General features: G+C 42.0%; 1 protein-coding gene and 1 pseudogene across 3 annotated transcripts; one reads left to right on the top strand and one right to left on the bottom strand.

Annotated features, from left to right (window-relative positions):
• The first annotated feature begins 10,194 nt into the window (after positions 1-10,194).
• On the top strand, positions 10,195-12,688 carry LOC122001770 (annotated as a pseudogene).
• A 138-nt stretch (positions 12,689-12,826) lies between these two features.
• On the bottom strand, positions 12,827-17,222 carry LOC122001768 (protein BREVIS RADIX-like). 3 transcript variants are annotated; one of them, XM_042556676.1, is made up of 7 exons: positions 16,841-17,222; positions 16,609-16,748; positions 16,303-16,458; positions 13,881-14,251; positions 13,677-13,812; positions 13,229-13,593; positions 12,827-13,154 (listed from the first exon to the last, which is right to left on the bottom strand). In XM_042556676.1, exons 3-7 carry the CDS (start codon positions 16,405-16,407, stop codon positions 13,076-13,078), a joined length of 1,056 nt encoding a protein of 351 aa, XP_042412610.1. In that variant the 5' UTR covers positions 16,408-16,458; positions 16,609-16,748; positions 16,841-17,222; the 3' UTR covers positions 12,827-13,075. The 3 variants fall into 3 exon arrangements, with proteins under 3 accessions (XP_042412610.1, XP_042412609.1, XP_042412611.1); XM_042556675.1 differs by having other exon boundaries at positions 16,609-16,734; XM_042556677.1 differs by lacking the exon at positions 16,841-17,222 and having other exon boundaries at positions 15,842-16,458; positions 16,609-16,771.
• Positions 17,223-25,990: the final 8,768 nt, after the last annotated feature.

Here is a 25,990-nt window from a genome sequence, read left to right as displayed (position 1 = left end):
ATATCGTATTCCCCCAACTCCGTCACCCACTTGATAAGCCAGCCTGCAACTTCTACATTAGTTAGAACTCTTCCCATGGTGCTATTGGTTAGAACCGTAATAGGATGTGACAAGAAGTAAGGTCTTAACCGCCGAGCCATAAGGACCAATCCATAAACCAACTTCTCGAGGGCTGTGTATCGAGCCTCGACCCTTTTTAATAGATGACTGAAGAAATATACTGGTCGTTTATATTGTCATGTTCCTTAATAAGCACAGCTCCTACGGCCTCGGGGGTGGCAGATAGGTAGACCCATAAGGGCTCCCCAACAACTGGCTTAAATAGAAATGACAAAGTCTCCAAATACTTCTTCAGCTCCTCAAAAGTTCGGGTACAGTCTTCATCCCATTGGAATTCGGAGGCCTTCCTGAGCACTTTAAAGAAAGGAGCGGCCCGGTCTGCATACCTGGAAATGAATCTTGACAGGGTTGTTATTCTGCCGACCAGCTTCTGAGTTTCCTTCAAATTCTGAGGAGGTTGCATATCCCGTAGCGCCTGAACTTTTTCTGGATTAGCTTCTATTCCCCGCTCAGTCACCAAATAGCCTAAGAATTTTTCTCCTTTAGCTCCAAACAGGCACTTCAAGGGGTTCATCTTCAGCCCATATTGCCGGAGAGTCCTGCATGTTTCTTCTACATCCTTGATCAGGTTCACGGCTAACGGGGACTTAATGAGTATATCGTCCACATAAACCTCCACATTGCGCCCGATATGCTCTCGGAAGATTTTGTCCATGATTCTTTGGTATGTGGCTCCGGCGTTCCTAAGACCAAAGGGTATGACAGTATAACAGAAAGTACCGTCAGCCGTAATGAAGCTAACCTTTTCTTGATCCCCCACCACTAAAGGTATCTGATGATACCCTTGGTATGCATCCAACATGCAGATCCTCTCACAGCCAGCCATGGAATCCACCATCTGATCAATCCGGGGCAGAGGATAGCAGTCCTTGGGACTAGCTCGGTTGAGGTCTCGGAAGTCTATACACACCCTCCATTTATTGTTGGGCTTTTTAAATAAAACCACATTGGAGAGCTAGGACGAGAACTGTACTTCTCGAACGTGGCCTACCTTCCTGAGTTGGTCCACCTCGACTCTGATTATTTTGTTCTGATCAGCTGAGAAGTTCCTTTTCTTTTGCTTGACAGGTCGGGAGTCTGGCAGTAGATGTAACTTATGCTCGGCTACCTCCGGCCTGACCCCAGGTAACTCCTCTGTAGACCAGCGAAGACGTCCCGGTTACGAATCAAGCATTGAACTAACTCTTCCTTGAGGGGAGAAGGAAGGTCTCTTGCTACGCGGGTCAGACTCTCAGGTCGCTCAGCGTATAGTTGTACCTCTTCCCAGGGGATAGACTCTTCAGCCATAGGCGAAGGCTCTTCTTGAACAACGTGGACACCTCCATCTTACATCCTTTGATTTTTCCGGACCTCCACCCGGACCATATCAATATAACATCGGCGAGAAACCCTCTGTTCTCCTTTAACTTCCCCGACCTGCTTGCCCACGGGAAATTTGATTTTTTGATGGAAGGTTGAAATAGCAGCCCTAAATTCATGTAGGGCGGACCTTCCCAAAATGACATTATAAGAAGAAGGGGAGTCCACCACTATAAAAGTGCTCCTCTTTGTGCGCACCAACGGCTCGGTGCCCAAAGATATGGCCAGCTTAATCTGACCCATTGGCTTCACCTTATTGCCTGTAAATCCATATAGAGATGTGGCTATCGGCTGGAGTTCAGTAGCATCAATCTGCATCTCCTCGAATGCGGTCCTGAATAGAATATTGACCGAGCTCCTAGTGTCAACAAAAACCCGAGCCACTTGGCTATTGGCAATGATGGCTTTGATGATAAGAGCATCATCATGAGGTAGCTCCAGACCTTCCAGGTCTACAGGCCTGAAGCTGATAACAGGGCCAACAGCCTGCTCTTGACTGCATCCAACAGTATGCACCTCCAAACGACGCACATGTGACTTGCGTGCTCTCACTGAATCTCCATCAGTTGGCCCACCAGAGATCATGTCGATCTCCCTGACAGCAGTATTGCCTCTGTTTTTGGCTTCCCGCGATCCTTCGAGTTCTTTTCCCCGACCAGGTTAATGGGTACTAGGTCCTGCTAGGTCGGGGCGAGACTGCCTGGTCTGTCCAGCTACGGCTTGTTGTTCCTCCATCATCTTGATTACTTGAGGGGCTAGCTCGGGCGACGGTAAGCCTAACTCTGCAGCCCGCTTAGAGTCCCGAGTAAACTGGAAACAATGATTAGTATCATGAGTTCGAGAATGATGGTAAGTGCAATACCGATTTTCCATGGTCCTGGTCGGGGAGCATGCATAGCTGCGATTCGGGGAGCGGGTCTGATCTCTGGCCCGGGATGGAAAGCAAATCTGGCTTCCCGGGCGCGCGACAGAGGTTGAGGAGGTGGTTGAGGCACTCTTCTCTCCGGCTTGTTGGTAGAGGGAGGTGGTCTTTCGGCTTTACTCCAAGCCGCTTGTGCTTCTTCCATTTTGATGTAGCAGGCAGCTTTTTCCACCATTTCATCAAAATTTCGAGCAGAATTTTTGATGAGATCTCTGAAGAATTCTCCTTCTCCTAGTCCAGGAGAGAAGGCGCTCATTAGAATCTCCGAAGTGGCGGTGGGGACATCCTGGGCCACTTGATTAAAGCGGTTGATATAACTTCTTAAGGGCTCGGTCGACCCTTGCTTCAGAGCGAAAAGACAGTGATCTGTCTTCTGATATTTCTTACTACTAGCAAAACGACATAGGAAAGCCGTCTTGAAGTCCAAGAAACAGGTGATGGATCCTTGAGGTAGCCCATCAAACCATTTTAATACAGAACCAGCTAGAGTGTTCAAGAAAACTCTACATTTGACAGCATCACTGTATTGATGCAACAGGGTTGCATTCTTAAATTTTCGTAAATGCTCTTCTGGGTCTTTGCTCCCATCATACTCTCCGATCGACGTGGCCCTGTAACCCTTGGGCAATCTTTCATTTAAAATCCGGGCCGAGAAAGGTACTTTCTGTAACGACCACCCTTCTTACTACTACTACTCTCTAAGGATGACCGTTACTTAACTACTAACTCTACTTAACCGGTATGATTAAAAAATCACATGGAAACCCTACCGAAAAATTTCGGCAGAATCTCCCCTGTACCGGTGACCATGTTCAACAATACATGCAATATATACTCAGCCACAAGCGGCTGGAACACATATCAATCAACCACGCAGTATAATAAAACCAAAATAAAGAAAACAACACCAGAAATCATCACACAAGATTACAATTCTTCTACTATGTCCTAATCATATCAAAATAACAAATACTATCTCTAATACTCCTAACATAGCAACAGACAATGGAAACTAAAATAAAACTTCCTTCCTAGTCCCAAGGTTTCCACAGTCCTAGCATCACACATCCTTCGAACACCTCCTTGTCGCCTTCCTTTCTATATCTTTTCCTTTCCTGTATCTGCAGTAAGAGGAAGTGCAATCTATAAGCAAAATTTGCTTAGTAAGCGCTATCTAACTCACAAAATCATGAATGTGCATGTATACGAAAAGAACTAGAAACTATATGCTCTAAAAAGAAATAAAGCATAAACATAACTGCTCATGTCAAACTAATAGCAAAGAAAAGCTAAGGAATCTACTCATGTAATTCTAATAGCTAATCATGCTACTCATCTAATAGGTAAACATGAAAACTACTCATCCACTAGATAAACATGGTAGAATAAAGAACTAAACTTACTGATTTTTAGAACTATATGAAACTTATTTCATTTGTTCTAACTTAATCTTTAATACTTTATGTTTATGTAAAACTCGTTTTACTTGTTCAAAAACTTATACTTATAATACTTCAAAATAATAATCAACTTCTTCTTGGGCCCAGGCGTAGTACCATCTTATGCGCGTTCCCTAATAGGTTGGGGTAGCGAGCCACCAATCCTAAAAGAGCAGACCTCGGTCTACCAGAGCCAAGACCTCGGAATTGGACACCTGGATTTGTTTAACGACAACCTCGGAAGTTGGGTACTAGCCTCTTCTTAAAAGTAAAATACTTATAATCTTAATTACTTCTTCTTTAAATGCCTTGACATTTTAATAGGCACTTTGTGTGCCAAAAATCCCTAAAGTCTTGACTTTGGGATCTACTTAAGGCCTCGGCCTTTTCTTTCTTTTCTTTATCTTTCTTATACTTTTCTTATAAAAGAATGCTTCTTACAAAACTGAAATGTTTAAACAAATTCTAACACTGCAATGCTTAAACAAAATCTGCATACAAGTTTAAACAGAATCTGCATATTAAGCTTAACTAAAATCTGCATATTAAGCTTATCAAAAATCTGCATATTAAGCTTATCTAAAATCTGCCTACTAACTCAATCAATTTAAGCTTACTGGAAAACTAAAACAATACTAACATAAAACTTATTCACAGCTATACTTTTATAAGAAAATCGTAACCTTTAAGCCTGTTACAACTTGGTCAAAACTGGATTGCTAAGATACCGGCTGTTCTTATTCCTTTCCTACTGAATTAGAATTAACTTTAGAAGGAAGAACCACATGACTTTATATCTGCTACTAAGAGAGCTAAAAGTGAGGTTGATGATTCTATTAAATCTGTTCCAAACTAAATCAAAAAAAAGTTTAAGCATGGCATCTATAGCACATGGTATTATTAACCCAAGCAGAGCATGAAACAAACTAAATCATTGTTACCTACTTCTGTTAACTACACCCAAAACCTTTATAGAGCATGGCTACAAACCAGAATCAAACTACATGCTAAAGAAAAGATAAATCTATAATGAATTAATCATGCTCATAAGTTCTAAATAGGAAAGGTCTAATAGGCACAAAACAACCTTACTGCATACTCATTTAGACGTATATTTCTATCCATGGCAGCAAGAAGGAAAAACAAATACTAAGGTGTTACATGCATATAGATCAACACTGTTAACAGCAGTGATCCATGAAAACAGCACACATGCTCAAAATTCAACTCAACTCTTGCTTCACTGTTAGCAACAATCCAAAACCGAACAAAGCATTAGAACATGTTATAAAAAGGAATTAAAACACAACCCTACATGCTTAATCTAATTACTTCCTTCCTTTGAAACTCACGGCAGCAAACCCTTATCAATGACTTACATGGCAACTAAACAAAAAGGAACCCAAATTGCAACTACTCAGCAATACATGATCCGAAACACAAGAAAAACGATTTGCTACCACAACTAATCCTCATGTTCTGTGCTACGGCAATGAAACAAAAAGGAAAACAATGCGAAGCTTCGGAAATGAGAAGTGGAACAAGGAATAAACCTCGAAGCTATCTTACTGCAGGTGAGTAGCAACTTACCTTGGGTTTCTTGGACTTACAACCGAGAAGGAGGCTTCTAGGGCTTTTGGTGAGCTCGAAATCCCGACTCTTCTTCGTGCTCCCGACTCCTCCTCGTCGAGAAGAGCTTAAGGAGATGGAGGAACCCCTCGGAGAACCTTGGCCGACTGCCGGATCGAAGCCCTAGCTTTCCTTGCCTTCTGCCCGAGCACGGCCGTCGCGCGCAGAAGAGGGACGCGAGGAGAGAAGAGGAGAAGGAATTAGGTCACGGGATAACATCGACTTATCCCTCTTTATAATACCTAGGTATTCTGTTATGGCTTAAGATTATTTTGCTCCTTACCTTTTCACGAAATACTCGTGGAACCGTTGGTTGGTTGCGTTTCCGCCGAACCCCAGGTCATGGGTTCAAATCCTCAGCCGAGCATTTTTCTTCCTCTTTTATTTTAAATGTTCCTAACTACCGCATAAATATAATTCGTCCCTTATATGGTTAGTAATAGCCGCTTGACCACTTGGTTAGCTGGGTTTTGACCGGGTCAAGGGTCGCTGGTTCGAACCTCGGCTTGGACATCTTTTTGTCAAAACTTCCTTCGTTTAGTAAAAATACCAAACGACTTCCAAAAATTACATAAAAATACTCTAAAAATTTCTAAAAATCTCTAGAATTTTTCTAAAGTATTTCTAAATATTTTTAAGAACTTTTAGAACTCCTAATGAGGAAAATTGGGTCATTACACTTTCTCGTCCGGATCCTCCGGGAATACTTATGGTATTATGAGAGTCTTCCCCTTCTTTGAGTCTCTGGGCAAGGAGCTCTCAGCCATGGAGACTTGCGGTTGTTCTTTCTTGAAGTTGTGACCCTGGGGCACTGGTTGATAATACCCCACACCGGGCTCACGATAAGGAACCTGAGGAAATACCTCAGGCTGTTTTCTCTTAGAGCCCTGATTTGAGATAGGGAGGGGCTCCTTAGAAGCTTCAGCAGGAACTTGTCGCGGTCGCGAGACTGTCGCTTGCTTCTCGGAGATTGTTCGCCTCTTGGCCTCCTTGAAGAGTTCGTATTCTCCGGCGGTCATAGTGACATTAATGCGGCCAGAATCCTCCATCTTCACATTCCGGAACAGGCTGTTGTGTTCCCACAGACGACGCCAAATTTGATCCCGTTCAGAAGCTGAGTCGAATGAAGGCGGGCCTTGGTGTACTGGAAGTTGACGGAAAGTCGCTGAAGCGTTGGATCTACCTGGTACCCCTCTGGAAAGGTTCGCACGGGCGGCTGACGAAGAAAGATGATCAGGACTATGACGCTGTTGCTCTGCGCACACTCAGACGAGCCCACAAGTCGTTAGAGACCAGAAACCAGGAAAAAAGTCCCTGGGTCAGGTCTTCCGACGTTCAAGTCAGGTACTTTTTCCCCAGAAATCACAGAGAAAGGACGAAAAGTAAAGACTAGTGAGAAATGACGAGTGAGCGTACCTGCATAAGGGACAAAACATCCCTTTTTATACTGCAACGGATGTCTCTGGGACCTGGCGAGTGTCAGGGAATGTCGGCTGTCAGGCTTTGTCTGGCGGTGATTGACACGTGGCTCTTCCCAATAGGCTGGCGGCAAAACCGAAAACGTAGCGAGCCTCGACTGTTAGCATATTCCCTAACACATTGATTGTTCTCTGACATTCTCTGACAAGCGGTTACGATTTCTTAGCTTGTTTGTCCTATAGTGCCTAAACACTAGGTCTGTATCCTGACCTGCTTCGATCCACTGCTATCCATGGCTTGTACGTTTCGACCTGCCCGACCGATCTGTTTCCTGACCTGCATTTGTCTACTGTAATTCATGGCTTGCACGTTCTGACCTGCCCGACCTGTCTGCTTTCTGACCTGCATCTGTTTACTGTTATCCATGACTTGTACTTCCTGACCTGTACGCCAGGTCAGTTTCCCGACCTGCTTCTTCCTACCGTTACAAATGACTTGTATGTTCCGACCTACACGTCAGGTCTGTTTTCCGACCTGCTTCTGTTTACTGTTATCCATGGCTTGTATGTTCCGACCTGTACGCCAGGTCTGTTTCCCGACCTGCTTCTTCCTACCGTTACCCATGGCTTGTATGTTCCGACCTGTACGCTAGGTCTATTTCCCGACTTGCTTCTGTTTACCGTTATCCTTGGCTTGTATGTTCCGACCTGTGCGCTAGGTCTATTTTCTGACCTGCTTCTGTTTACTGTTATCCATGGCTTGTATGTTCCGACTTGTACGCCAGGTCTATTTCTCGACCTGCTTCTGTTTAACGTTATACTTGGCTTGTATGTTTTGACCTGTACGCCAGGTCTATTTTTCGATTTGCTTCTGTTTACTGTTATCCATGGCTTGTATGTTCCGACCTGTACGCTAGGTCTATTTCCCAACCTGCTTCTGTTTACCGTTATCCTTGGCTTATATGTTCCGACCTATACGCTAGGTCTGTTTTCTGACCTGCTTTTGTTTACTGTTATCCATGGTTTGTATGTTCCGACCTGTACGCCAGGTCTGTTTCCTGACCTGCATTTGTCTACTATAATCCATGGCTTGTATGTTTCGACCTGTACGCCAGGCCTGTTTTCCGACCTGTACGCCAGGTTTGTTTTCCGACCTGTACACCAGATCTGTTTTCCGACCTGCTTCTGTTTACTGTTATTCATGGCTTGTATGTTTCGACCTGTACGCCAGGTCTGTTTCCCGACCTGCTTCTTCCTACCGTTACCCATGGCTTGTATGTTCCGACCGTACGACAGGTCTATTTCCGACCTGCTTCGATTTACAGTTATCCTTGACTTGTACATCTCGACCTGTACGCCTGGTCTATTTCCCGACCTGCTTCTGTTTACCGTTATCCTTTGCTTGTACGTCCTGACCTGTACGTCAGGTCTGTTTATTCTACGCCCAGGGTCTTCTTTCCTTTACCTTTACTTGGCTCGTGGGTTCAATCCTCACCTGTACCTGGCCCGTGGGCTCTGTCTTTGACCGCTATCAGGGCGGGCCCTTGTCCTACTTATACTCCTATCCTTTGACCACCCCGTCAGCTGAGACTTTTACCCATGCCACGTAAGTTTGACTTCTGACCAGCCATGGAAGTCTGACTTCTGACCTTCACGTAAGCTTGACTTCTGTCCAGCCATGAAAGTCTGACTTCTGACCTCCACGTAAGCTTGACTTCTGACCTCCACGTAAGCTTGACTTCTGACCAGCCATGGAGGCTTGACTTCTGACCTCTACGTAAGTCTGACTTCTGACCTCTACGTAAATTTGACTTCTGACCACTTCATCTTATAGACTCCACGAACATGCACCGTATCAATTAGCAACCCAAGCAGTTGACCCAATTTAGGTAGCTGTCGGTGTCGAGCATGCCCCCACACAAGTTGCAGTTTTGGTGTGCCCATGTTGAACTCCATTAAGAATTTCCCGTCATCATAGCGCACGCCAATCTCCATGTCGATATATGGAGGTCTTAATAGCGACGCGCTTCGCCAAGTAGCTAGCTTGGTTAACCGAGCGGACGACAGCGGCCTGCAAGCGGTCGAAGGGCGTCATCGAATTGTTGTACAGTGGCGACTTGGGGGGAGTCACGGTGGACCGGCTTGACGTCGAAGACAGTGCCCGTCGAAACAAGGGCTGGCACGAAGGAGATCAGTAGGAGGCGGAAGAAGGTATTCATAGCCGTCATTGTAATAATTAATGGAGATACACATTTTCAATTGGTGCGTCAATTCATAGAGAGATTCAACTGGAGAATAAAGAAGTTTAATTATTAAGAATTAATGATAAGATTGATTCAGAATCACATTTAACTTAAAAAATTATGGCAGGTTAATTCTAAATTAATTAATGAGAGATAGGCATGCCTTCAATTCAATGAAATGGAAAAAAATATATCTTTAATTGTTTATTATATAATTAATTCATTAGGTGTGAGTGTCCTTAACTCCTTCCCACTAATTGATATTCATTCCAAGTTTAGTTAAATTATTTAAATTATGTTTGATGCATTTAGTATTTATACATAGAGTGTATCTCCACGTTATTTTCTCACTGCTCATAATGGAGCTTCCTTCGATAATGTGTATTGGCCTGACACTTAATGGATGTCTATCGATCAATTTCCAGTATCGACAATGATACTCCTATGTAAAGCAATATGTATTGGTGTAGCCAAAATTTTCAACCTCAGCTGAATTCAATAAATCAAAAAAATTAATACAATATAAAATCAGATTAACCAACTCTAAAAACTCAAAAATATTTTTAGAATATAAGTTTTAATTTTAAAAGTTCTAAACATGAGTAGAGGTCAATTTTCACAGTCCAAAATCTTAAATTTTAAATTTAAGGAGCAGAAACAAATTTAAATTTGAAAATTTTAACTATTATAACCCTTGATTAAGTCTAATTGAAATAATCAATCCTCATAATTTATTATGACTCAAATTAAAAAATCATTTATAATCTCACTTTTCGTAATATTTAGCAAAACTAAATAACTATATTTGTTGTGCATATATATCTTTAAAATACTTCCTACATATTTTAGGTTTTTAAAATAATTAATATTAAAATAATTTTTTAAAAAATTATTTTATTGATAAAGTAACTATTATTAAAATTAAATATCTATTCTGTCCTTTAAAATTATATAATTGATTATTTAATATTAAATATTAGTGGTGATATTTGGCTCGGGTAAGCAAAACTCCTCAATTTCTTAAACCTAGCGTATCGAATAATAAATTAACGGATAAATTTTGTTATAGTGGACGGTTGAACTTCGCGATTTATCTTAATGGCCATTAACGGCTAGTGGAAAATTTTCGTAGGCCAGAAGGGTCGGTGGAGACAATCGGAGACGAGGGTTCGCAGATCCGCCTCTTCTTTGCTCCTACAGTCGCCGGCGAAGTCCCTTTCTTCTTCCTCACGCACCATGAGCTCCCTCCTTGTCTCCTCTCCTCCCATACTAAAACCCCCTCGGTCTCTTTCTTTCCGCCTCAAGTCTCCCTCTCTCATCCCTTCCTCTTCCTCTTCCTCTTCCCGTGGCAGGCGCCATGCCCTCGCGTCCTCTTCCTCCATCGACCTCCACCTTCCGGTTTCGTCCGCACTGCAGACGCCTGCGTCGGCCATGAGAGGCGCCGAGTCCGATGTCATCGGCCTGCTGCTGCGGGAGCGGATCGTCTTCTTGGGGACCAGCGTCGACGACTTCGTGGCCGACGCCATTATTAGCCAACTCCTCCTCCTTGATGCCATGGATCCCACCAAGGACATCCGCCTCTTCGTCAACTCCTCCGGTGGCTCCCTAAGGTGCGTCCGTCAACCACCTGTATGGTGCTTGTGCAAAACTGTGCGATTAAGTGAATTGTGATAGAGTAGTAGCTCTACGATCATTACTTGACAAGATGTCATATGCAATTCTGCTGATTTGACTTAAATATTGTCTCCAAATGGCTCGATTTGATGAAATTGGGGCGTTTTCTAGCTCATTAACCTAATATTTTAATCTGTCAATGAACAATAGACCGACATAGCATCCTCAAGTAAGATGGATGTGTTTGGATGAGTGCGGAGTGATATATATATTTTTATTTTTATATTAAAAACACATTCTATGTGTATTCACTTAATCAACATGATAATGTGTTCTAACAATAACAATTTCTGATGGAAAGTTTGAGCCTGTTAGGATCTGTATTTTGATCATAATTAAGATGCGTTAATTGACGGGTGGCAAATGCTATATATTTGGATGTTTGTTTCTGCTTCATTTTGCTTGCTTAGGATGTGGCTTTAGGATCACTGTAACACAGAATGAGGGAACATTTGGATTTGTAGATAAGACACTTGTTTGTTTCATGTAATATGTTGCCATTGTATTCCCCTCATCTTGGATCTGCAGACTTATTCAGCAACAGCTTGAAATGCGCCCCATTTATAACTTTTGAACCTTCCTATTGATTATATAGCAGTACACTATTGATATTGTTTAATTATGCTTGCATATACTAGTACACATTGTAATTAAGTAATTCAAAATATTTTGTATTTGACTCCACTTGGCTAAATCTGTTTTTCATGTAGAGGGTACCATGTGCTATCTTGGGTTTGACAAGTTCTTGTCCAATTTTTGTTTTGTATCAAAATAAGTTTCAAATTTCAATCGCCATGTTTGGTTGAACATGCTTTGCATGATTTACCTGTTCTAGGATCACCCTACTCTAAAAAGTGGATTGCTGGACAATTGGTAGCTGAATGATTTGGATGTTATGTGAAAAACGATAAATTTCTAAAAATTCTTTTTCCAAATATTTAGCTGTTCTTCTATGGAATTCTCTCCCTGTTCAGAAATTTGCTCTTCTTGAGCTGATCAGTAGTATTGGTGTACGTGAACTTTGAGTCTTTGATGATGCTCAAATTTCCATTTTTTATTTGATTGTCATGTTATTCATGTTGCATATATTGGATGTTTAGTTTTCTTTTCCTGCACTGATGAGTTTCATGTTTTACTCTGGTTGCTTATTATGTTGATCTTTGCCCACAGCATTACTTGGATAACCATACTCAAATTACTTGGGTAGATGAAGGATGAGGGAAAGCATAAGATTTGCACATGAGAAAGATGACCACATGTTTTCCCCTTCTTTTCCATCCTTGTATTAACACACTTGTTTTATTCCAAGTAAACAAAGTATTCATTATTTCCCCAGCGTTCTAATTTTAACTGTGTTTCTTCTTCTATTTTCAGTGCTACAATGGCTATTTATGACGCGGTGCAGCTTGCGAGAGCTCCACAGTCACACTTGGCATCTCAGCATCTACAACATCTATCATCCTTGGTGGTGGGACCAAGCGAAAGCGGTTTGCAATGCCCAACACACGGATAATGATTCACCAACCTCTTGGAGGAGCTAGCGGGAAATCCATAGAGGTTTAGGTTCAGGCCAAAGCGATTATGCATAGTAAGGACAATGTTATTAAAATTATCTCAGGTTTTACAGGCCGCACAATTGAGCAAGTTAAAAGAGATATTGATAGAGATCGATACATGTCACCTATTGAGGGTGTTGTGTATGGAATCATTGATGGTGTTATTGATCAAGACTATCATTCCTGACGATGAGATATACTAGCAGAGTTTACTAGTCTTTGACCTTTGTTTAGATCATGTAACTTTAGACACCAGAAACTGCTATTCGATTTAGGTTCACCTCCAGCAGACATTCTTCATTTAGAAAATTTTTCTGTTTTCTAATAACTGAACTAATGCTGGTGAGCAAGTATCTTGTTGCTTCAAAGATGGTTCTGGTCTCTTTGATGAAGTCAGTAAAATTGAGGTGCTTTTGGTGGTCACTGTTTCAGCATTTCACTCCTTAAATTTCTATAAACACTGTAATTTCATGCTATTCATTTGAAGCTTGATATCTAATTGAGTTTTAGAAATGCAGAGATTACAAACCAATTTACAATCTTTGGTGTTGATCCAGTCAGTGGATGGTAACATTAAACTGCTTGAAAAGAAATTATGCAAGATGGAATCCGACCAGGTATGACATTGATAGGATGGTAACACTTCTCTGTTATTCATTTCTAAATCGATGTTGTTTGGAGTATACGGGAGTTTTGTTGTGTTATGCATGGAGCTCTACAGGTACTGTGCATGAATTCTCTCTCTGTTGGCCTCCCACCACAGCTTGGCGTGCACCTCGCCGAACTTCTCTCGGCTGCGGACCACCGAACCATGGCACAGAGAAATGAATAAGAGCTGTGGAAATTTAAATTGGACTAGGAACTATACCTGAACCGCACTCGACGGAGCTCTCTGGTGCCATCAGCAAGCTCCCGGATGGTGATGTAGACACCGGGTTCATCTTGCTCCACCCACTCTGTTGTCTCGAGGTCGCTTGCATTGCTGGCCGAAACGGACGCTTCGTCTCTTGATGAGGTGGTGGTTCGTGATGCTTCTGCCTTCACACCGGAGGCTCCTGCCCCTCCCATGGCGCAAGAAGGTGAGTGCAGGCGATGTGGAAGGACGGGAGAGGGAGTTTGAGCTCCTTTGTCGTAGGCGGCGGAGGCCGGTTTGTAAGTGTCTCTGATGAGTATCTGCTCTGTTGTGATGGGGCTTTCCTTTGTTGATCCCACTCTCGACCACGAGGATTCCCTCTAAATGCAAAACCCTGAATGAGTAGGAGAGAAACAACTCCACGCAGAAATCTACTGAAGCAGAGGGTGTGTTTGTTACTGACCTCGCCGCCGTCGTCGGATCTAGCTGGAGTCTGGAGAGCCTGGCGGTTATACCGCTGCACATTGTAGAGCTCCATGATCCTGTCGTAGTTCTCCCCCCACCATCTCTGTGCTTGCCATTTATTAAACATCTCCCGGCTACAACACCAATCAGGCATCCTTTACTTGGATAGAACATCGAGATTTATAGCTGTTAAGAACTGGACCTGAATCGAATCCGCTTGAGATCGTTGCCGGCACCACCAGGGAGCGAGACAAAGGTAATGTGCACACCAGGTTCCACCTGAGCCACCCACTCCTTGGGCTCATCGTGATCGTGATCGTGAACATCCTGCTGCTTCTCCTCCATCAAATCCCATGTTGCTGTCGAACTGCTAGCCGCTGCAGCATAATGGGCAGCGTCCTCATAAGTATAGGCCCCAGGGCGCTGCTGCTGCCAGCGACGAGGATCCCCGCGGTGGCGAGGATCGCTGCGGAAACTCTTGCTCCTGAACGATTTGGAAGAGAACGAGGAGGAGCTTCCACTTCCTTTGCTCTGCCGAACCGAACCGGAAATTTTCAACACCATGTCCTTTATCTGCGTACATCCAATTCATGATCAGCATGCAGGTTTCCTCAAATCTTAATTCAAGTCTATTTTCAACATTGTTAATTCTCATGAACTTGCAGATGATCAAATAAGCAACAATCTTCTTCCGGCACGTTTCAGGCAACAATTACGAGTCTTGGTCTCTCTATGTCAATTGTCGGATGCCTTATGCAGATGCCTAGTGCCGAGAATTGCTGTCGTCTTTTCCTTTAACATGATGACCATCAAAAGGTGAATATGTTCATCCAATGCCCCGTCAATCCGTCTTAGGATCAACACGGAAGAAATAAATCATGGATGATTATTAGACTTTGAAATAATGATTAACACATAAATGAAATATTTACCTCGTCTTTTACTTTAACATGGAACGAAACATTAAGGTTCTTAATTCTCTTTTTCTATCCTGTGCATAGTTTACAGATCAAGGAATCAGAGCATTACAAGGATTCTATATATTTTTTTGTTGAGACTCCTTGTTGGTCTTTAAATTAGCTCATGTTGGGCCCCTTTTTAGCCCAAGGTCTAAGATCCTAAAGATTTGAATTTATCCATACAATAGGAATCCCAAATCACGTGGTAAAAGTCTATTTGCTCATCTCAGTATTTCTCAATTCGTTTTTAATTCGTTTCTGGTTCAATAATATAGAGGAGATAAATTATAGGTATTACTAATTATTAATATTGATGACTAAGATATAGAAAAAAATATGTTCAAATGTATCAAAATTCGATCCTAAGATTTTATATAATAATAATTCATCTTAACTATCATATCATTCCAAAGGGAGCATAGAAATCCCAAATCATGATCCTACCGTCAGCACATTGATTATCCTCAATTACTAAGTTCCTACTAAGCACACATATATAAAAAATAGTAAATCTTGTTGGCCAGAATTTAGCTAGCTAGAAATCTCTATTATCCAATTATAATACATGCATATAATTAATATATACATATGATATTACTAAAATATCCATGTATATACATGCATGTATATATTTTAACGGATCAGATTCTGATAATTTAGTATTATCCTATTAAAAAAAAACTCTTTTTGACGATAATCCTAGGGGTGTCAATTCAGATGGGTTGGGTCAGGTTGGATCGGGTTGAATTTTTTTTAACCCAACCCAAATTCGGTTCAACCCAAAACACCTAAATCTGAACCCGACCAACCCGAACCCGACCCATATAACCCGAAAATCCGATTCAAAATGATTTTTTGGACTATTTTCCATATAATTCTTCACTTTTATCTCAATATTCCATTATTATCATACAAATGTGATGTTAATATACATAAAACATCTAAATTTTAAAATAAAATTTGATTTAACTCTAAAAATCTCATAAAATCCTATATTTAAGTTAATCCAGATCAACCCGAACCGACCCAATTCAAAAATTTTTAATTCTCCAACCCTCTAATCTAAATACAAAAATACTTAATCTGAACATCAGATTAAATCATCGGGATCGAATTCATTTTTGACACATCAAGTAATCCACGATTAAAATGAACGGAATCACCTACTAAACATACATATAATAATATTTGTGCACGGAGTCACCTGTGCCCGACGCCAATGTAGGACAGAGAGACATAGAGGGGCCACCACGGCATGCATGCAGGAGCTGCACCACCTCCCTCCTCCGCTTTATTCCTTCCATGGCCCCTGCATCATCCTTGTCACATCCAAAACTTTGCTTTTCTTTCTCTCAGGCTCTCCTTTCGAGAAAGTCTGAAACACGAGGACCCTTCCTTCCTACGATTTTGCTATCGGGATAATGATGCCATTGAATCCTAAGCCGTGTCGTTAATTATAATAGATCAATAGGAGGATCTCATGTTTATAAAGAAAGCACTAGGGCAGGAAGCGTCATGTGTGCCTCTTGGGATCCACGCCCACAAACTAGCGACAGAGAGCTTCCCCTCTCCTCTCGCTCTCTAGATTAAGGCGCAGTCTAATTTGCATGATTAAGCTGCATATTATATTCTTCAGCATCAACAGTGAGGAGGGGGAGGAGTGACCTGAGACGAAAGGCTCTTGACGGCTTCTTTGCCACTCGAACGGGCGCCGCCGCCCTCTCCGCCGTCGTCGGGGTCTTGCTTCGCGCACGCAATGCAGGCCAGCATCTTCCTCTCGTCTTGCTTTGCCTCTTCCTCCTCCTCCTACTATTAGTACTCCTGCAAGACCATATATAGCTTGTATATTATTAAATATGATTTTAACAGCTACGTTAACAGACTGTATCTATCTTTTGCTTTGCTTGTCAGTGTGGAATGCAATGGAAAGCAGCTCCGAAATGGGAATGAATATTATTAAACAAAGACCACCTCTGCTCGCCGCTAGTGGTTTCACTTCACATCAGTCATCACGCGCGCAGGGACGATCAAGACTACTACGGATGTCAATGGACACCAACAGGATCCAGGACTTCTGCAGCCATTCCTTGTCGTGTTCTGTAGACAATAATCTGTGGTTAGCAGAGTTAGAGAGAACTCTCGTCTGAATCGTAATGGAAGGAAAGAAGTGGGGATCGAAAGAGAAAAAGCATCGGCGACGCACCTGAGAGTCTCTACTTCGAATGGCTTCTTCCTATTCTGCATCAGCATTTATATACATACTTCCGACAGCACGTAGAGGAAGGAAGAGGTGCGGTGCGGTGCGTGCCAAAACCCCGCACGCACGCACGGAATTCTGCTGACGGTGTCGCCCCTTTCTCCGGACGGGAACGCCGTGGGGATGCTCTGCCTGTGTCTGTCTGGGACCGCGAAGAGGGTAGGTGAGTGGACTTGTCATGTCCCCCCTCTGCTGAGAGGTCCCCTTTTATATATGCAGGGGAGCAGTGAACACTGCGCTCTCCTGTTCTTGCTCTCTCTTTAATAACTCGCACCTCCTTTGCTGCTCCTCTGTTAACTGTTGCAGCTTATAATACTGCTTAACACAGAATCTACAATTGCCTCCGATGTGTTACAGTGCAATGAACAGCATGCACTTTACTGTTGCTTTGCCAGCCTTATCGTCGTTTGTAGCATGCTTTGGCGCTCTCTCTGCTTTGGGGATTTGGACTTTGGAGCAGTTTCATGGTTCGTAGGGCTGGGCTCGCCTATACATTCTGCCTCTGCACTTGTCAGCCATGAGAGAGTTTGACTGCTGACCCACTGGGAATTAATGAATGCGGGGTACGAGTAGAGAATCCACAGCACTGAAAAGAAAAGTGCGAGTCTGTAAGAAGAGCATGGAGGATCATTCAGATTTGACCATGGCAACAACGAATTGAATTGTTGATCGCCAGAAATTACTCCGGCCTTGTTTAGGGCCGGCGAGTACCGGCGTGGGTAGGTGCCGTACGCTGCGGCAGCCTTGGCTTTGCAAGCAGCAGGCCTCCTCTCCTCGCCTTTGCTTCGGCGAGTGAGCGAGCAGAAGGAGCATTTCCATGGCTGCCTGCCTGCTGTTTCGATTGGCGGAGATGTCTGAGGAGAACTTGTTTCTTGGCCGTGGAGAGAGTTTTCAGTCCGGAATCTGACACGAAGTGATGGTTTGAACGCAAAGGATTAATGGCATGCAAAATGCTTTTTTTTGGGGATGCGTGCTTGATGGGAAGAATGAATGCAGTGTTCTGTGAGATCAAAGTTTTGGAATTTGATTCACTTTATGCTGTCTTAGGATGTTACATTTGTCCTTTTCCGTGATACTGATCTAATCTCATCTTAGTTTATTGTGATAATTTATCAAAAACGTAGATTATATATTATATTTATGAAAAGATGTAGGATAATTTTATTTATATAAAAAAACATAGATAAAAAAAATTCAATTCTCATTTTATCCTTCTGATAATATGTCAATTTCCTTTTTTTAATCATTATTTTTTAAACATCTAAGCCACATATTAAATTAAAAATTATTTTATATTTCGGATATACGTCCTCGCACCGTCTCTTTTCCTCGATCTATCACTCTGTCTAATCTTATAAACACAAAGTAATGGTTTGAACGCAAAGGATTAATGACATGCAAATGTTTTTTTGGGATGCGTGATGGGAAGAATGAATGGAGTTGATCCTGTTGGGAATTGAGAAGACAGATATGTCAGTGTGATGTGTCTGGAATGTTGACCGTATCTCTATAACTTGGATGGTGAGCTGTCTTCTATGTTGACCAAGTCATCAGAAGTCCTCAGGTCAACGCTACCTGTAGCCAGAGACCGGGTTACCCTGGTCTCTGGTACCCCGATGCTCGAGGCGAGTCCCACGAATATATAAGCAGTCGACTACTAACAGGATAATAAAATAAGTACAAAATGAATATGACGACGTACCCTGACCGCGGGGGTAGACCCGACCCCGGGTCGGGTCTGGCCCGGACCCGACCCGGGTCTGGCCCGGACCCGGCCCGGGCCCGTAATCGGGTTAACGGGCCGGTTGCCCATTGACCCGATTCGCCGGGTCGAACCGGAACCGGCCCGGCGGGTTGAACCGGCGGTTCAGCCGCAATTTTTTTTTTTTTAAACGGCTTGAACCGCCGGTTAACCGGCGGTTCATAGCCGTTGGAACCGCCGGTTAATCGACGGTTCGTAGCCGTTGGGAGGGTTTTTTGGGTATTTTTTTTCAACGGTTAGGATCATTTGACCGTTTTTGATCAATGACTATGATTTAGTGTCTGTTACTATCAAAACTCTATAAATAGAGAGCTCATTTCATCATTTTTCACACACATCTTCTCTACTCTTAATCTCATTTTCGTATTTTCTAATCTCTACACGCTTTCGTTTTCAATTTTCAATTACAATGGAAGGAGGCTGCGGAGGTGCATCATCTCGAGCTCGGAAGGGAAAGCAAATAATGAATCCGCGGGATGAGAACCCCAACATTCAATCCACCGATGATGAGATCGAGCATCTTCCGAATCCGACACCCGAAACACAAGGAAGTACCGATGCAATTACTTCTAAGGTTCGAGAACTTCCTCCTCTAAAGTCTTCTATTTTTACTAAACATTTTGAGAAGGGCACTCTTCCGTCGGGAGAAATGCGTGCAAAATGTAAGTACTGCAATGCTTCCTACAAATTCCAAGTCAGCGACGGCTATGGGTCGTTGAAACGACATGTAGAAACGAATCACCCAACGGAATATGGGCTCGATTGTTCTCAAACACATTTATCAAGATTTTCTTCAACTAGCGGTAGTACCGATTCCGGTTTATTTTTATATTCGGATAATAAATTAAGAGAATCATTAGATAAATTTGTTTTCGTAGAACATCTTTCTTTTAGTTTTGGATCTAAATGCACATTTGAAGATTTTTGTAAAGAATCTCTTAATCCATGTGCTAAACGTGTTCCTAGGACTACACTTGTACAATTAAAAAATTAGTAAAAAAAGGAAAAAAGAATTTAATTGATGAATTTAGTAAATTAGATAATAAAGTTTCTTTATGTTCCGATATTTGGAGTGATCATTGGCAAACACATTCGTATATGGGTATGCCTTGCCATTGGATCGATAACTCTTGGAACCTCCAAAAAAGATTATTAGCTTATAGAGTTTTTGATGAATCACATAATGCTCATAATATCGCACAATTATTATGTTTAATTTTAGAAGAATATGGTTTAACTTATAAAATATTTTCAATATCATTAGATAATGCTAGTTGTAATACCGCTTGTATAGATGATCTAAAATTTGTTTGTCAACCTATTATTGGAGGTTTATTTTTTCATATTCGTTGTGTATGCCATGTTTTAAATTTATGTGTTCAAGATGGTTTAAAAATTTTAAAAAGTTATATTAAACCAATTAGAATTGTAATTTCTTATTTATGGTCTCATCCATCTATAATGAAACAATGGGATAGGTTTTGTAAAATTAATGGAATGAGACCTAAAAAATTTCCACGTGATGTACCAACACGTTGGAATTCAACATACCAATTATTACAAGATTCATTTCAATATAAATAATTATTATGTTCATTTTTTGCACAAAACACTAATACTAATATATATTTATTTTCACAACAATGGAATATTTGTAGTAGTATTTGTGAAAATTTAAAAGTATTTAATGATGCAACCGAACAACTTTCCGGTGTTTATTATCCCACTGCTCAATTAGTTTTAGAAAATTTTTATAATATAGTATTAGTTTTAAATGAACATATTAATAATGAATCTTTATCTCCTTGCATCTTAGCTATGAAAACTAAATGGGAAAAATATTTTTATTTAATTTCTGAAATTTATTTAATTGCATTTGCTTTAGATCCTAGATTTAAATTAGAAGTTTTACAAGAAATGTTAACTTTATATTATGACGCTTTAATTCCAATTAAAGATTCTTTTCCCCTGATCCAGTTAATATTATATATAATGTTATAATTTATTTATATGATATTTATAATCAATATTATGCAAAATATGGAACACAAATTAATATTTCTGAAATTCAACAAACTACTAGTAGTAATTTAAAACTTACAAAAGCACAACTCTTATTAAAAGAACGGACAAAACGTCCACGAGGATCCACAAGTTCCACACAGGAACTTGAGAATTATTTTACGACTTCTTTTGATTTTAATGAAGCAGATAGCGAAAACTTCTATATATTAAAGTGGTGGTCACAGAAGGCTCAAAGCTTTCTCGTTCTCTCCTTGATCGCAAAAGAAATTTTAGCTTGTCCAGTGTCAACTGTTGCTGTGGAGCAGACGTTCAGTGCCGGCGGCAACATATTAGATGAACGACGATCAACTTTGTCTCCCGACTCATTGGAAGCCCAAGCATTACTGGACGATTGGACCAGAGCGGAGAAAAAAATCCAAGGAATGCAACTTTCAGATGATGAAGTTAAAGATTTTGATACTGAAGGAATAAATACGATAGGAACAGGAAATGGAAGTGAATGAAAATGTAAAAGGATAAAAATGTAAAAGAAGTACGTGGGCTTTGATTTCCCTAAAGGGATGCGTAGGCAACTTAAATAAGTGCAAGCCCTTATTTTAATAAATTTTAATTTCTAATTTTTAATGTTTAATGTTTAATTTTTAATTTTTATTTTTTTTTAACATATTAATCTTGAACCGTGGCGAACCGTGACGAACCGTGAACCGACGGTTCTGAACCGTGAACCGTAACCGTCTTGGGCGGTTAAGGTTAAGGGTCGACCTGCCTAGAACCGTCGAACCGGCGGTTTCGAACCGTCGAACCGTCGGTTCCGAACAGTGGTCAGGTCTACCCGGGGGGCGCCTTCAGATGGGTCGGTGAGCTGATCGCGGTGCTGATCAAGTCGTCGTGACCCTGACGGGTAGATGAGTGTGAACCAATTGAGGAGCCAGATCTGAGAGCGGCTACATGGAGTCCAGTGCAGCAGGAATCCAAAGGATGACACGCATGCCAGATATGATAGCGGCTCGTAGGCCGGCACACGGCACGCAGGCCGGATAATACCAATAACTCACAAGCATAATAACGATGCGGATAGTAAAGCACAACGACTCGATGGCTGGAACTACATCAGCTTGCCCGCCGAACACCATCTCGCCTCGAAGGCTGGTGTATACAAATAATACGAGTGGCCCCGACCGCGGGAGGTGGCGCCCGCTGCTGGAGGTGGCGTAGGCGCCCGTTGTGGGCGGCGGCACGCGCTGGCGGCAGAGCCCGCTGGCTGCAGCGTGCGGAAGTGGCTAGCCAGGGGGTTGCGGCGCCCTCCTGGCGGTGTTGATGGCGCGAAGAGGCTGCGAGGCGGTATCCACAGGGGGCAGCTGTGATGGTCGTTAGAGGCGGCGGCGACAGAAGTCACCGGAGGCTACTGCGGTGGTGGTCGCTGGAGGCAGCAGTGACAACTGCTAGAGGTGACGACGAGGCTCCTCGACGGCATCATCTAGCGCCGGAAGGAGGGGGAGGAGATGAGGCAAAGGAGAAGAGGTGTGGTGGTCGGCTGTCGTGAAGGCGGCACTCCGTTCATGGCGTTGGAGGCGACGGCGATCTTCTGGCGTCGTAGAAGAGGGAAGCAGAGGCGCATGGCTTCCGGATGCGGCGACACCTGACTCAGGACGAAGGCGGCGAGAGGGGCTCAGCTCTGGCCGGCGCTCGGAAAGGGCAGGGCGAGATGTCCTCGAGGAGGTTGATGTCGGCGAGCCTCCTTAGCGGCGTCGGCGGCGTGCGAAGGAGAAGCCCCCTCTGGTCCCTCCTGGCAGCGGCAAACCCCAGCACCAACCCCTTCTCCTGGTGGCAGTGCTAGGGTGAAGAGGCCGGAGGAAAGGAGGTAGAGTAGAGGAGCAGCCAACGATCGACGTTGGCGCCAGTGAGGAAGGAGGAAGAAGGTCCTCTTGGCGGCGGTGGACCAAACCAAAAACGAAGCCCTCCTCTCTCTCGTGATGAACAGTGCTCATTTTATCACCAAACCCTCAAAATAGGAAATGATGAAAATGCCCCTCCCTCTTATCTCATCACCGTATCAACAATGTTCTGTAAGAAAAATTTATCAAAATTTTCAAAATTGGAATTTAATTCATTTTATGCTGTCTTAGGGTGTTACATTTGTCCTATTCCGCGATACTCATCAAATCTCATCTAATTTATGACAGCAATTTACCAAAAGATGTAATTTGTATATTGTATTTATCAAAAGACATAGGATAATTTTATTTATACCAAAAGGCACAGATAAAAAAAAAAAATTCAATTCCTATTTTACCCCTCTGGCAATCTACCAACCTCCTCTTTTCAATCACCATTTTCTAAGCTCCAAGCCACAAATTGAATTGAAAATTATTTTGTGGTTCGGATGCACGCCCTCTCTCCCTCCATCCCTCTACCTGGTATTATAAACATGAAACGATCATGAACTTGCTTTGCTTGTCATTCCTTCTCGTGCTGGTTGGAGGAATTGCAAAAGACCAATTATGGTTTAGGGATATTGCCATAAGAGTTTCAAGAGGAGTCCAAAGGACAATAGCAGTTAAGAACGTCAGCGTAGAAGGACAAACTTCTAGTAAGAGTGAAATTAGTAGAAGAATACAGTTAAAGATTTAGTGATGTATGTATAGATTTATTACTGTAAAATAGGGTAGTGATGTAAAAAAAAATTACAGTTTGGTTGCAAAGGATGATGACAAAAATCGTGTTGATGGTTTCATTGAATGTGTGTTGAATAAATATTCAACAACACCTGCAATATGATGCACTCCAATACTTAATCGATTTGCAAGGTGCTCCACTATGATGCTAGATTTCAGCTAGACCTTGCTCATACATGTTAGGTTAATATGGTAGGTATCAGGACGTTGGGTCTGATATGCGATCATATTAGACCCACTTTCTGCCTTGATCAAAAGTTTATATCTACCTTCTCTCCTCACTCAACCCTTCATAGTGATTGTGATGCAGGAGAGGATCCAAAATTGGGATTTTTCTAGTTATCCGTTAATTAAGTTTAGTTTATTTTTTTATATTTAATTTTGCCTTAAATCTTAGTAATAAGTCTTGATAGTTAATTTATCCTAGATCTTAGGGAATAAGTCTAGTTAGTTATTTTTCTATTTAGATTTTTTTTGAGAGTTTTGAGAGCTATATAAACCTATGCTTAGATGATGTTTAGGGACACGTTATTTTGATATTGAATCAATTGGTTTCACTTAAGTCATGCTACAGTTACATCTCTTTTGTTCTTAATTTTTCGCTCTTATTTTCTCAAAAAGTTTTTTTTTAAAAAAAACCTATATTGAGCTACTTCTTATTTCGTTATTTCTCTCTTGTTTCTTCTTAATCCCTCTGTAACTTCACGCCCCAGAATAATCTATATTCTGCCCGGCGTCAGTTGGTATTAGAGCTCATTAAGATCCAATGGAGAGTCGTCGTGGACGTGGTCATGATCGTGAAAGGAAGGTTCTGGCTGAGGAAGCCTCACATCGTGGTCATAACACCCAAGATGAGATTCAGTATCTACAAAGACAAGTCACAAAGTTATCTCGACATCTAGCGATACGAGAACGTAAATATCGTAAGTTCCTTTATTTCCCTTTTGAAAAATCTCTAATTTCCAATCAAGAAGAGTTGTCTAAGCACAAGTTTGGTTTTGAGAAATATGGGTTCAACCACCCCACCACCTACAACTTCGAGAGAACACCAACTCCCCAGTGCCTCTACATTCCCCCTTCCTTTCATGACAGCAGAGACAACCATGAGGACATGGACCTCGACAACATCGAGTACGACCAATCATACTCTCTTGATCATCCAATCACAGGAGGCAGCAAAGACGATGACAAGATCGAACTATTCGGTGATCCAATTTATGACGAAGACGAGATCGAAGCACTAGGTGAATCGATATTTGATGATAAAGTTAACGAGGTACTTTATGGTGATGATCATAAGATTTTGGTCTTATTTGAAGATGCAGTTCATGCCGTAGCAGAAGACAATGCTAAGGAAATGGAGACTATGGATGTTGAAGACGTTATTTTAAACTCGAGGACGAGTTCTTTTCAACCTAGGGCGTCTGATGCAGGAGCATCCAGTGACACAATCATCTAGTACCATCCAACATGGCTATGTTCCCCTTGGAGCTATTGCGAGAAGAAAATAAAGCTACCAACTTTCCTTTTGAATCTAGAAGAAGGACGATCGAGGCTACTTACAAGGAAGATGATGAGTTCATGGTCTCCTGACGTGGTTGCACTCTATTTGGAGTCTGGACGAGATGGAATCCTTTCATATTTGGTAACCAATAACTCTACACTACTTTCTATGTCCAGATTTTTGAACAAGATGAAGCACGAAGATATGGTCTATACTTTGCTTCCTTACAAAAGCGATACAATAGACCTAGACTTGGATCTACCAGCTGAGGTGCAACAACTCCTATCCGACTTTCCTGATTTAATGGTTGAAGACCTTCCTTTGGGACTTTCCTCTATGAGAGACATTCAACACTAGATTGACCCCGTTCCAAGGTCAAGCTTACCTAACCAGCCGACATACTGTCTTAACCCTAAGGATGCCCTACTCGTGCCAAAGAAAGATAGTTTGTGGCATACGTTTATTGATAGCGGAGCCATTACCACAATCACGGTGAAGTACATATTTTCGATTCCTCGCTTAGATGGCATGTTGGATCAACTTTACAATTCAAAGATCTTCTCCAAGATTGATCTTAGGAGTGGATACCACCAGATTCAAATCAAGCCCGGAGATAAATGGAAGACTGCCTTCAAGACACAACATGGGTTGTACGAGTGGATGGTCATGCCTTTCGGACTATCCAATGCACCCAAGACGTTCATGAGATTCATGCATCAAGTCTTACGACCTTTCATGGGAAGATTTGTAGTTGTATACTTTGACAACATCCTCATTTATAGCCCGACACGAGCTTTGTACCTTGATCACCTTTGCATTGTTTTTGAGAAGCTAAAGGCAGAACACTTGTTCATCAACAACAGGAAGTGTTCTTTCTTCATAATCTCATTTTTGTTTCTTGGATTTATAGTGTCTACCGATGGTGTTTGTGCAGATCCATCAAAGATAGACGCAGTTTTAGAGTGGTCGCAGCCAAAAACCATTCACGACATCTAAAATTTTCATGGATAAACCTCTTTCTATCGTCGATTTATCCAGAATTTCAACACCTTAATTGCTCTTATCACTGAGAGTCTCAAGGGGCATGAGTTCAAGTGGACTGAAGCGGCTACAACTAGTTTTCAACTAGT

Source organism: Zingiber officinale, chromosome 7A (genome assembly GCF_018446385.1).
Source record: "Zingiber officinale cultivar Zhangliang chromosome 7A, Zo_v1.1, whole genome shotgun sequence".
Classification (NCBI taxonomy): domain Eukaryota; kingdom Viridiplantae; phylum Streptophyta; class Magnoliopsida; order Zingiberales; family Zingiberaceae; genus Zingiber; species Zingiber officinale.
This window is presented reverse-complemented; position numbering and strand designations above follow the sequence as displayed.